Below are 13,326 nucleotides of genomic sequence, written 5' to 3' on the forward strand. Positions count from 1 at the left end.
CTCATTTCATCTTTTCTCCTTTTATATCCCCTCTTTCTTTCTTTGAGCTCAAAAAAGTCCATTACACTTCTTACTTCCTCTTATTTTTCCTTTTAAAAGCCTTGAAAATGATTCATTACCTTGGACTGTTAAAGTAGTGACGTTACTGCAGCACATGAAACAGAGCTTCCACTTAGAAGGGAAGGAAATCTATTCATTATCTGCTGCAATACTGAAATCTGACAGACAAGTGTAAATGAATGCACTGTGACGGATAAGAACGTTTTGTGAATTCTCACATTAAGTGACCATTAAAATGGCGAAATCTGACCAATCTTTCCATTATAGAGAAGAAATCTCTATAATAAGACAGGTGGACAGCCTAATTTTAAATAGACACGCCGGTCCTCTACAGTAAAACGTGAGATAGACACGCTTTGGGCTGCCTAGGCGTGAAAGTTACACGTTTTGAAAGCGTGAAACTTACACGCATGTAAATTTCATGTGACGCAGGATCATGTGACCAAAATCTTCAGCTCAAGTACAAAGGACATTAGAACGATGGAGGGGGTCACAGACCGCCGTGAGGGACGCTGAGGTTCAAACCCAGCAGGTGAAAAAGTTTTTCTTCATTGTTTTTTTGTTGCCTAACACCGTTGTTATCCAGTAACCCCGACCACGTGTTTTTGCAACAAGTTTCCTTTTCCTGTAAATCATATGTCTCTAAGGATGCTGCAGGTTTCATTTTTGTCCACCACAGGATAATGTGCAATTTTCACGCAGAGACAGTGCAAAGCGTGGCGATCTCACATTTTTCTGTGGTGGGTCGGCGTGTCTATTTCACGCTTTGCCGTTAGACGGATGTGGTGTCCCCTGATACTTCCAGCAGCTACAATGTAGAGATGACAGACAGAGAAGAAGAATTAAACGCTGAGTCAATGCTTGACAATCATAAAGGTAGAAATCCATTTAACCAAAAGGTCCAGAGATCAATTTATAGACCGACAAACTGTTTCTCAGCCGAGCGTGAAAACGGCTTTGCAATATTGAAACTTTTTTGTTTTGGATTAATCCGCCTCGGTAAATATTCCCCAACAATCGCACTAATTCCTCCAGTCCTGAGCAACCTTTCCTTAGAACTAGATATTTGTGACTTGTTTTTAATAATAACATCTCCAATAGCAAATTTAAAGGTGTAAAAAATGCATCATTGGTTTCGATATTTGATTTGCTGACATGAAGAAAATAACATAGTAAATATAAAGTGGAAACAGACGGCGGAGTTGTGTGTTTGTCATCCCGTCTTCTCTCCTCCTCCCCTCTCTTCTTAAATCGGTGTCTTAAGGGACAGTCGGCTTCACTGGTTAACCATCGTTACCAAGAATGCACAATCACACGCGCATACTTCCTCCCCTCATGTCTGCGCTTCGACGCACCGTGCCGCCTGGTGGTGTTTCTGTCTCTCACAGAGGGACGGTTGTGGTTGTGGTTGTGTTTGTGTTTGTGTTTGTGAGAGTGATGCTGAAGACAGAAAAAGAAAAAGTGAAGAGTGGAGGAAGGGGGAGGAGAGAAGAAGGCGTTGTTGGCCCTTCATTTATGCTGAAAAAAAGCCATGAGGGGGATCTCCCGAGGACAACGGCCCAGGCAGAAACCAGGCCTGCTTCATTTTGTTCATAGAGGATCCCTTGGGGGTCGGGGGGTTGGGAGGAGGGGTGGGGGTGGGGTGTCAACAATCTGCCTTCTGAGGGTAAAAAGTATGCAGAAGTAAGAGGATGCGTTTGGTGTCAGTATGTGTGCTCTCTTGGAGCTGGAGAGGCGGGGTGGGGGTGGGGGTGGGGGTGGGGGCAGGGCTGTCTGTCCCGCTGCCTCTTTTGTCTCCAGAAACAAACCCCCTTAAACTAACGCCACGAAAAGACAGACAACAACAACAACAAGAGTAAACAAAGAGCTCCCTCCTGTCTGGATGCATTCAGAGCTTTCTCCCTGTGGTGACTGCTGATGAGCGTAATTAAACACAGGCAGCCATTCACAGCACCACACACTGTTATTCACAGCCTGACGTTGGATCACAACGATTCTAATTGAATTCACTAACGTAAAAACAGGAGCTGCTTCCTGGTGATGTCTGAGGGAGCTGACGGTGGGTTGTAAACAGTGTAAACATTCAGGGATGCAGGCCGCTTCCTGGAGGAGGCCATCATGGAGCACAAGGGGACAACACAGCCTTCTTGTGTCCTGAGGCGGGGGTGCTGGAATCTCTGGTGGGCCCGCTTCACATGAGGCCCGCTGGCTCAGGCATCTGTCAGTCACTGGCTGCCAGCTCTGACAGGCGGGAGCAGAGGAAGGCTGCAGGCCTTTTACCACCTCGGTCCAGCAGGGGGCAGTGTGGGCGGCTGGAAGCAACTTATCTGAGGCTGGGTCAAACACTGAGGCGTAGGTGGACAGTGGGGAGGAGGGAGAGGTGAAGAGGCAGCTCTGTCTGGCTCCTGGTGAGGAGGAAGAGGAGGAGGAGGAGGAAGAAGGAGGAAGAGGAGGGAGGAAGAGAAGGAGGAGGAAGAAGGAGGAAGAGGAGGGAGGGGAGGAGAGAAGGGTGAAGAGGCAGCTCTGGCCTGGCTCCTGCTGAGGAGGAGGAGGAGGAAGAGGAGGAGGAAGAGGAAGAGGAGGAAGAAGTGGAGGAGGTGGAGGAGGACGAGGGAGTGTGGGCTCTAATGTCTTCCTGCTCTGGCTGCAGCCCAGCAGTTGCCGAGGTGTGCGGTGGAATGTGAGAGACGCTGGTCGGACAGGAAGCTACATGGGTGTGGTGAGGAGGAAGACTGACCCTGCTGGACCAAAGGCTGAGGTGATGAAGAAGTCATGTACAGTAGAGAGCTTGAAAAATTCATCAGGAGACGGCTTAGAAAGCATCTGCATTAACAATGAATATTCAAGATTCTGTATGTAGGTGTGATGCTATAACTATCATTATTTAGTCTTTTCCTGGATTTAGTCTCTCAGGAAAGATGCATTAACAATAACCAGGGCTGGAGACAGGATTTAAAAATACTGAAGTCCACCTGATCCCCCACTGGGACCAAAAACTTTTCTAAAAATGAACAATGAAGTTTCCTGGAAAGACCGAAGTCTGTTGGTAGAAATTATGAAACTAAAATGAAATATTCCTTTATAAAAAATCATGAATAAATTCAACTGAATTATTAAGCCACAATAATGCAGCATCGATGTTCACTGGGACGGATTTTCATACTGGTCTAAAAAATAAATGGGAATCAGTGACTGTCTGAAATATCCGTCCAAATCAAATAATCCAGAAAGTATTTGAAAATAAAATGGTTAATAAAAGTATAAAGATTATAGCATGAGCCATAAAACCTCAGAAACACGGTGGTTTGGTCCCAAAAGGGAGATCAGAGCAAATAACCAGCTTTAATAGCATTATTATGTAAAATAGGTTTGCTGTGAAGTCCTTCTGATGGTAGGTTAATATAAAAGCATTCCCTTAGTGTCAGCTATCTTTTAGCTAAGAACCAAAAAAGTCTTCATAAAACTAAACCTAAGAATTTTACTTAAAAATCCAATAATAATGAAGCGATATTGAAATTCTGTCGTTTTGCTGGTTGTTTGTCTATTTACCCAGAAATCAGAGAGCTCGCAGTGTAATGACAGAAAATCAGTTTCCTTCTAAAACCACACAGTGAACCCGTCGTCCTTCTGCAGTGCTGCTCTGCACATGCAGCCTTATCAGAGAGAAAACTAAAGGAGAGCAGGGTCAGAGCGCCATGGCAGCAGCCGGCCGCCTCCTCACGTCACTGCACCACTGCAGAAACCCAAAGAAGCAGATCAGCAGGCCGAGACAAAGACAAGGAAGAAGCATCCGCCAGCTCAGGTCAGGATGGTCAGAGAGCTGGCAGATGATCTTCTCTCACAGACACGCACGCACGCACGCACGCACGCACGCACGCACGCACGCACGCACGCACGCACGCACACACACACACACACACACACACACACACACACACACACACACACACACACACACACACACACACACACACACAGTTTTGCAGATCTGCGGGTCCAAGTCACAGACTGGATATGAAAGTGTTCGTAGCTTCCAGGTCTGTAAAATGGCTCCGATGCAGAAGTGTCTTCAGCTGCAATACCAGCGAGTGCCACTAGGGTCCAAAAAGCCTCCGGCTCCAAAGACTCCCATTCAACTTCTCTCATCAAATCCAAAGTGAATAAAATGTGTCCATCAGTTATCTCGGTGTTGTTAGCTAAAGTCACTCCTTCTTATTAGTTTTCTGGAGGTCCATCTGAAAATAATCCCTCATTCATTAGAAAAGAAGATTAAAAAAGACCTGTTTTTTGGGGGCGTGTCTGTTTGATTGACAGGCCTGTGGTGCAGTCAGGTTACATTTATCGGTGGGCGGGACGTAGTATCGTCAGGTTTCCAATCAGATCGGTCAGATCCACCGCTGGCTCCTCCCCAGCTCGTCCAAATATGGTCACTTCCTGCTCCAAACCGCTCTGAACTAGCAAGATGGTGACGGACAGAATCTGAACTGAAGGATTCATAACGTTCACAAACCAACGATGACGTCCCTGCTGGCTGCCAATTGATTCAAGTTTAGAAGGAAGCCTTAATGGCCCGTCACACTCATCGTCACTAGCTGGAGACCAGAATAAACTGTTTACTCCTGATTGCCATGTTGCTTGTTCAATCCACCACTTTTCACCTCTTGGAATGAACTGCATGTGAAGAGCAGCCAGGCCTTTTTGGGGTTTAAGCCTTTTTACATGTGTAAAATAGTTCCAGGTTGGACTTTAGAACCACGCAACGTTTATGGTTCTATAGTTTCATGAACTGAGGCAGTAAAGCAGTTATTTTAAGCTGTCGGCTGCTCCAGATTATGAAACCATAACACTTCTCTTCCATGCACAAGCTGCCACTTTTACCTCAGCTGGAATGCAAAGCCACGTCTGCTCCCTCCCGGCAGCTGGAGCCGCCCCTTCAACAGAGCAGCACAATAGGAGACTGGCATCTCCTCTGAGTGCAGACACCCCGATAAGCAGCTGCAGTGACTTACGTGCTGTTGATAATCTGGAAGCGCTCTCCTTTCCTGAAGCTGAGGTCATCTTCTGTCCGCGCCTCGTAGTCATAAAGTGCCACAAAGAGGGTGACTCCTGCAGGAGGGACAGAAACACGGCGTCAGCACGCGGCAGATTAGCAGAAGAAAACGAGGCTTAAACGTTCACGTTAAATTGAAGGCGGCTGCGGGACACTGGAGTCATGTTGGCACTAATCTCCTCTTGTGTCCATGTGCAGCCGGTCAGTGTGGTCAAATCTTTACAGTCAATAAATGATGATGATGAACTGAGTGGAAACAGCTCATCAGGGACACAATGGGTATTTTTAAGGATATTTTCCTGATAATAAAACCTCAGTATTGCAACATATAACTGGCCACGTGGCAGCATTAGATACCGGTGCTGTTGGACCGTTATTGGACTCAGGATGGCACTGGTGGTTGTTCCACCACCTCTGATCTGGACTGAAATATCGTAACAAGCGGGGACAACTGGTACCACCTGCAGGTCCAAATGTTTCATTTAGCAGATTTAAATATTTCTAAATCTACTCCATGAATGGGCACCAAACTCTCACGGCTCCCAGAGGATGTACCACAATCACTGTTGATTGCCACCATGAGGCTGACATCTCCGGTAAACCACAGTCCCACCAGCCTCAGTTGTACTTTGTGTTGTGCGATAATTAACAAGAGCTTGCAAGTAAAAACAAGATGCTAACCATTGAAAACATTACGTGCTAAACATTGGCATATTGGCCATTATGAATTTTAGGACACTGAAGTCTCTGCTGGACCTTGAAAGCAACAGGATGGGATGCAGACTATCACAACCTGAAAATGATTTACATGTCTGAGATCAGAGGCCACGTCCCGTGTGATGAGGTTTGGTTTGAAGTTCTTTCATCAGGGAGGCGGTGATGTGCAGCCAGAAGGAGGCTAAAGGCCCGTTAAGGTCGTGAGGAACTAGTTTTAAGATGTGTTGTCCAACCACATGAGAAACTAAATGTGCTTTTTGTTGTTTTTGAGGGGAATGAAAAGGATAACAGCAAATATTATCAGACGTTCTGTCCAGGGACACATTAACAGGTGAAGTGGGAGAATGTCAGGGAAAGGTTTTGTGTATCTATCCAATCATACGGCGTGAATTTCAGACAGACCATAAATTCTGCTTACTACAGCAGGATGTTTGTTCTGCCTTCAAGTGCAGCCGTTCTGAACAGCCATCAACACTTTTCTTTCGACGAGCTCACATGACGCCTTCGTCCCGTCGTAGCGTAGACTTCTACTCGCTGTGACATCATCGCAGCTTTCCCGGGGCTTCATATTTGGAGACTAACCTTTGTAGAATCTCAATTCTTTCCACAAACACCATCAAGTCAGCTCCTGTGATCCTCCTCGACACCTCCCCTCACTAATTGGACTCATTTTACTACAGTAGCTCTCACCTCAATATCTAACAGTAGCACTTTTCTCACTCTTACACCTCTTTCCTTGCTTTTAGTAAATGTGATGGAGTAGTTAATGCTCATTGTACAACGTGTTAACAGATAACAGCAGGAGGTTAACCATACAAATGAGATTTATGAGGAAGGAAAAAAAACTCTGTGAATCTGACATTTTAGGTGTAAAGAGCGGAACATAAATATAACAAAACACGGGAAGAAACTTTGTTTTGCATCAAAAGTGAACACACTTGAACATTTTGGGAATCGAAGGAAATCAGTGTAACCAGGTCTCGACTCATCACTTCTTCAATTTAGTCAAGGCAAAATGTAAGATTACATCGTGAAATGATGAGGCACTCCTTCTCACGTTGTTATATTGTAGTTTGAGAACTCCATCTGTAAATGAATTCCCATGCTGAATCATTCAGGGAATAAAACACTGAGATCTCTACTCGGTCACTTGTTTTTTTCTTCATCACCAAAATCCCTCCAAGAAAGTTTCAGAGGCTTTGCAAAGGTGCAAAATTGACCTTTCAAGCCTGCGTTTGTGCCTGCCTGAACCCCCCCCCCCCCTCAGACTGGATTGACAGATTAGCAGGGCAGCCAGAGGTTCTTCGTTGAACCGTCCAGTGACAGGCGGTGGGATTCAGGCTGCTTCAGTCCAGTCGGACTCCCATTAGACGGGCTAAAACTCCAGATAAAGACCAGCGGCCTGAAAAAGCTTTTTATCCATTGCAGCATTATCTGCCAACAACGCTGCACACGATGAAGAGCGGGAGCGACACACTGGCTGAAATAGAGCAGAACGCTTTAGTGCAAAAAGGCTAAAAGGCCTTGAAATGTGATTCCACATTGTTTGAGTGGACGAACCTCCAACGAAACTCAGCATCTTTTACGCGCTGTGTCTGAAACAGAAAACTACAGAAAGGCAGCTCTTGGAGAAAGTAGAACTTTACAGTTATGTAACTCATTTACCCAAATTATAGCTCTACCGACTGAGAAGGAGTCGAATGATGACCTCCAACGGCTGGAACAGCAAACCAAGCTGCCTTTCAATCAGTAGTTATTCTATCCTTTGAGTACGTATTCAGTGTTTGATAATTGTGTAATATTCTTCAAAGATTTTCAAGATATTGTGCTGTTTGCTTTTTTGGGGGGGGGGGGGGGGGGGGTATTCCAGCAAAGGGAGGGTTCACCTGGACAGGTCACCAGTCCATCACAGAGACAGAAACGGAAACAAACACTGTTCACACCCTCATTCAAACCTAAGGGCAATTTGTAGAATCACCAATTAACCTGCCACGCATGTCTTTGGATGGTGGGAGGAAGCCGGAGTACCGAGAGAACCGACACAGGAACGGGGAGAACGGACTCCACACAGAACGGACCAGGGAACCACTGGGCCGCCCCGGGGAGTCAGTTAATACATCTTAAAAGTAATTCGGATAAATTTGGCCATTCCATTTGTTTTTATTGACCTTCTTGAATGAAACACTTTGGATCTTTAAACAGGTAAAACATGAGCATGATTTTCAACCAGATCAAGAAAACTGAAAACTATATTTCCTCAATTAGAGAAATAAGAGGCGGAGCGTCGCTCCGGCAGCAGAGCGTCATTTCACAGTAACTGTTGGTGGTGTGAATGAAAACAGTAAAAGACCTTTATAACCTATTTTTTTTTTTTTGGGGGGGGGGACTTTCTGGGGGGGTCGTTCCCCTCAAGAAAGCCCTTAGAACCTGAAAACGCTGCATGTTTACAACCTGTCTGGTCTTCTGCTAATTTTCTTGCACTATCTGAGAAAATATTACTGAGTAAGTCATTATTATATTGTTATTACCAAGAATAATAATGGGCAGACATATGACAACAAAAGCCAGATTGTAATAAACCACTCTGGTATTTTAAGAGCTTGATTCTCTGATATGAACCATCTTCTCTGAGACGACTGCAGCTGTTTAGCTGTTTCATGCTGCTGAGTGTTTGACAAACGAGCACTTCTTCCAAGTCCACTTAAACCTGCTTGATGTCATTAATTCAAGTCATTTCACATCAGAGCCTCTCAGCAGACGAGGAGTATCGACATGAGGAGGTGAGGTGAGGCTGAGAGGACTGCAGACGGAGGAACGTGTCTGCTGTGGGTCCATCGGGTCAGCAGACGGCGTTGGGTACAAACTGGTTTATTGATTCATCTCGAGCTGTCTGCTGGGATACGACGCAATTCGTTACATAAGGTCGTGGGACTAGCTGTGAATTTCCATTTGAGGAAATGACATCGGCAAAAAGATCAACTGATAATCGATAGGACGTCTGCCCCAGCAGCAGTTTGGGCTCCATGCGGTGTGACCATAGGGGTGATTGGGGCTGTTAGGAAAACAACTGTGTGCTAACAGAGGTTGAAAGGGAAGCGTGGCTCGAGTCCAAACTCTCCCACCAGAAGAAAATTAAAAAGCTAAACCTCTCTCTGCTCCTCTGCCACGCTGTGGATTTGGATTATACAGCACAGAAAATAATCCACACTTCGAGGGAGAGGGTTCCTGCTAAATTGAGTGGAAATGCTGAGTTCCTCGGTGCAGCGGCCCGGGCTCAGTCCAACATAAAGGATATCCTGAGTAGGAGTATTCGCTGCCTAAACAATGAGCCCGCTGCACAAAGGCCTGCGCTAATACCAGCCGGACGTTCCTGACAGGGCCGGGCTGGGTCGGGGAGGAGCTGCAGCAGCGGCTGCGAGGGATTCGGGATGCCGTGGGAAGTCTTCAACTGCACCAAGAATCTGTGTGTGTGTGTGTGTGAGATTGAGTTCTCACAAACCATCACGAGGTGCAGAGAATAACTGAAACTGTGAAGGAATGAAATTAAGAGAAATGATCTCCACAATTCAGGCTGTGTTGCTGATAGTTTCTTTCTTCTGTCAAACAATAAAGGCTGATGTCTTCACACCGTTATCACCCGTCTCTGTGATGCTTGTACCATCTGTCTCTCATTTACCGAGTCTCCCACACACCAGCTCCCACAGGACGCTCACAGCTGAAAGGAAAGACTCCACCTGATGAATGTTCTACTTTACTTTTGTCATAACTTTTACTTGTGGAAGTCAAAAGACAGAATTGTTGGAGATGGAGGAGCCGGTGGGGATCCAACCAGCGGGAGGTCTGCCTTCAACTGAGCTCGTTTAGGTTGGGATCAAGCAGCAACCAGCAGTGACGTCGCCCGTCGGTTTGTGAACATTATGAAGCCTCCAGTTCGGATTTCGACCGGCGCCATCTTCCTAGTTCGGAGCAGGAAGTGACCATATTTGGACGAGCTGCGGAGGAACGGAACTGATCTGATTGGAAACCTGACGATACTACGTCCCGCCCACCGATAGCTGTAACCTGACTGCACCACAGGCCTGTCAATCAAACAGACACGCCCCCAAAAACAGGTCTTTTTGAATCTTCTTTTCTAATGAATGAGGGATTATTTTCAGATGGACCTCCAGAAAACTAATAAGGAGTGACTTTAGCTGACAACACCGAGACAACTGATGGACACATTTTATTCACTTTGGATTTGATGAGAGAAGTTGAATGGGAGTCTATGGAGCCGGAGGCTTTTTGGAGCCGACCTCTAGTGGCACTTTCTGGTATTGCAGCTGAAGACACTTCTGCATCGGAACCATTTTTCAGACATGGAAGCAAAGAGCACTTTTATATCTAGTCTGTGGTTTTATAACTAGTCTGTGGTTTTATATCCAGTCTGTAGTTTTATAACTAGTCTGTGGTTTTATATCCAGTCTGTAGTTTTATATCCAGTCTGTGGTTTTATATCCAGTCTGTAGTTTTATATCCAGTCTGAAGTTTTATATCCAGTCTGTGGTTTTATAACTAGTCTGTGGTTTTATATCCAGTCTGTAGTTTTATATCTAGTCTGTAGTTTTATATCCAGTCTGTGGTTTTATATCCAGTCTGTAGTTTTATATCCAGTCTGTAGTTTTATATCTAGTCTTTAGTTTCATATCCAGTCTCTAGTTTTTTATCTAGTCCGTAGTTTTATATCCAGTCTGTAGTTTTATATCTAGTCCGTGGGTGAGAGGGAGGTAGCATATAAACACTTCCGCTTCAAAATGTTCCAGAACGACGTGTTAGATATTCATTATATTTTTGCTGCAGTTTTCTTTGGACTGGGTTACTCATTTCTGAAAATGAAATATGCACATAAATCCTCAACTCTGCACACATGATCAGATGCAGAACTGCCTTGCACCGCCGGTTCTTTGTTCTCCTGTCGTGAAACTTTGGGGCATCATTTCCTTGTTTTACCTCTGGTGCTGCACTCTGCTTGGATTTTATGCCTCACTGCTGTGAAAGTTCAATTAGCTTCAAGTTTTCCTTTGTTTGGTGTTGACCTTCTAATTTGCCTCTAATAAGATCTTAGCTGTTTGTGACATAACCTGAGAGCAGAAGGTTACACCATGATCTTGGTTTATAAGGACTGTAAATAAGAAGGTGGCACACTTACAAGCAATGTTAGTCCTTTTCCTTCATAGGAGAACATTTTAGAGGCCGTTTGATTGCATACAAAGTCAATGGAAAGAAGTGATTAGACTTCAAAACATTAAGTGACACAAATGTCTGTAGGAGTTAATAAAAAAAAAATCATGCTCATTTGCAGAGACTTTATTCATCTGCAAACACAACCACAATCCCATGTAAACAGTGCAGTGCAAATGCGTAAATAATAACTGCACATTTTCTACATGAGCTGTTTGAACACATGGTTGAGCGACAAAATGACCTGTGGACAGACACAAAATGGGATTCTGCTGAAGACAAAGAGTTTCAGGAATCAGTTGTTGCTCAAGCAATGACATCTGGAATACTTCCTCGTAAATATTAGAGCTTATCTCTGCGCAGCATTCGCACGCAGCAGTAGCAGTCTCAGAACTTTCTTATGCAGCGTTGTACCAGCTGGCCCGGTGCGAACCAGAGCCCAGTTTCACTCCGTAAATATGAGTCTGTCACCCTCCATAGAGAATCGTTTACGGTCGTTCGTCCTACTGGGCATCGACCTCAGGTTCATTTTAACCAATCAGCTCGTGCCGAAACCGGCCGACACTCTGCCACCGCTGCAGCTACCTACCGTGTCCACCAGAGTTTTTTTTTTTTCCTGAGTAAAGCATATTTTTGAAATAGTTTTAATGAACGCCAGCAGCTTGACAAGGTGCTGAGTGTTTATTCTGCACCGAGTCGTTAATGTCCTTTTCCGGTCAATGAAAGCTGAAAACATATTAGCACTGCGCTTGTCACTGTCCAATCACAGTGAAGTAGGGGCGGGACAGACACGGTTAACCACTGACACTGCTCCCCGATTGGTCCGCCCTTCAGAGTGGCTGTGCAAACGCTGATATGAGTTACCAGACAGTTATCTCCTGCTGTGAGCTACATGCAGGCTAGCACCGAGCTACATTCAGCCCGAATGCTTTGTTTTATGTGAACTGTTGCACAGCGGTCATGAATGAAGAGAACCATTTATGTCAGCATGAGGAAGTTTTGTCAGCTAAAAATGTGTGTAAACATTTCAGAATTGAAAATCAAAGCAGCACAATAAAAAAATGGCTGACACTGATGTTACCATAGAGTTCATGAAAATCATAAAAACAGTCATACTGGTTTGATTTAAAGAGACATGAATGAACTGAAGTGTTAAAGGGGAAATCTCTATTAAAAAGAAAATGGCCTTGATTTTATAAACTTCATTATCATTCATCACGACTCTGTCATCTCATTTATCATTCCAGTTGTCAAGTTTTTGAAACACATCAGTTTTATTTATGACATTTTATATTTGACCAGGATTCAAACTGAGGATGCCAGAGGTTGGACACATTTCTGATCATCCTGAGTTTCCCTCACCTGTCCCGCCGCGAGTCCTCAGCGTTCCAGTGTGAGAGGACGTGCTGACCCCTCCGAACACGGTCATCCCCTGGCTGACAGGGGCGTGGAAGTTGTTGTAGTTGGGGATGGCGGTGACCACGAGGCTGGGGTAGTGCTGCGGCGTGGGGTCGGCCCCATAGCGGTAGCCGGCTCCGTGGGAGATGCTGGTGTCGCGGTCGTCTGTGAGTTTGGTTGCCTCCTTATCCTTGCATTGCACGCAGCCCATTATCTATAATCTGTTCACGACAAGGGAGAGAAGAGACATATGGTTTGATTTGAGTGGCACAGATTGACTTAAGCAATTACGGAAGCGCCTCGGTCAGACCGCAATAATCACGTTAAAACACCCTCGACTGTAATATTGCAATTATCCAACAAGTTACCAACTAAATAAAACGTGTCATCTAAATGTTTTCATATTGTGGAGCAATTCACTCAATGAACAAAGATATCTGATGAACTAAAAGTGTTGTGGTACGGGTGCTTGGAGCGACCAAAAAGGACCACAAGAGACCCGATTTCACCAAATGGGTCATTTAATAGAACTATAACAAGTAGAAACTACATGAAATTACATATTGTATGAAACTCAACTCTAATTCTATATTCCCATTGAGGAGGTGGAGTGATATTCCCAAGGTGTGATGTCACATTCCAAATGTTCAGTTGACCAATCAGATCTCTGGGGCGGAGCTACTCGTTGTATAATGAAGTGATAAATCATAGACAGGTAGTGATTCAAAGAAAATCTAAACACATTAAATAACTGCAGAATGACCTCAGATTAGAAAAAGACAGCAGGTTGAGGCCATTAAAAGACCACTTTGGATCGTAACTCCTAAATGTGACAGTGGAAGATTACATCAATAATAACAAATAAAATGTGATAATGTGCA

General features: G+C 44.8%; 1 protein-coding gene across 8 annotated transcripts in view; it reads right to left on the bottom strand.

Moving 5' to 3' along the window:
* The window catches only part of fynb (FYN proto-oncogene, Src family tyrosine kinase b), a 74,225-nt gene that overhangs the window by 19,724 nt on the left and 41,175 nt on the right, over positions 1-13,326 (bottom strand). For all 8 annotated transcript variants that reach the window (XM_069705807.1, XM_069705804.1, XM_069705801.1 and 5 more), the window contains 2 exons: positions 12,410-12,666; positions 5,070-5,166 (listed from right to left, as the gene is read on the bottom strand). In XM_069705807.1, the coding sequence (XP_069561908.1) occupies positions 5,070-5,166; positions 12,410-12,656 (344 nt within the window). In that variant the 5' untranslated portion in view covers positions 12,657-12,666. The remainder of the gene's footprint in view (positions 1-5,069; positions 5,167-12,409; positions 12,667-13,326) is intronic.

The sequence above is a fragment of the Brachyistius frenatus genome, unplaced genomic scaffold (genome assembly GCF_029030835.1).
Source record: "Brachyistius frenatus isolate BFR_SWC_R1_liver_20210118 unplaced genomic scaffold, ASM2903083v1 Contig_59, whole genome shotgun sequence".
Taxonomy (NCBI): Eukaryota; Metazoa; Chordata; class Actinopteri; family Embiotocidae; genus Brachyistius; species Brachyistius frenatus.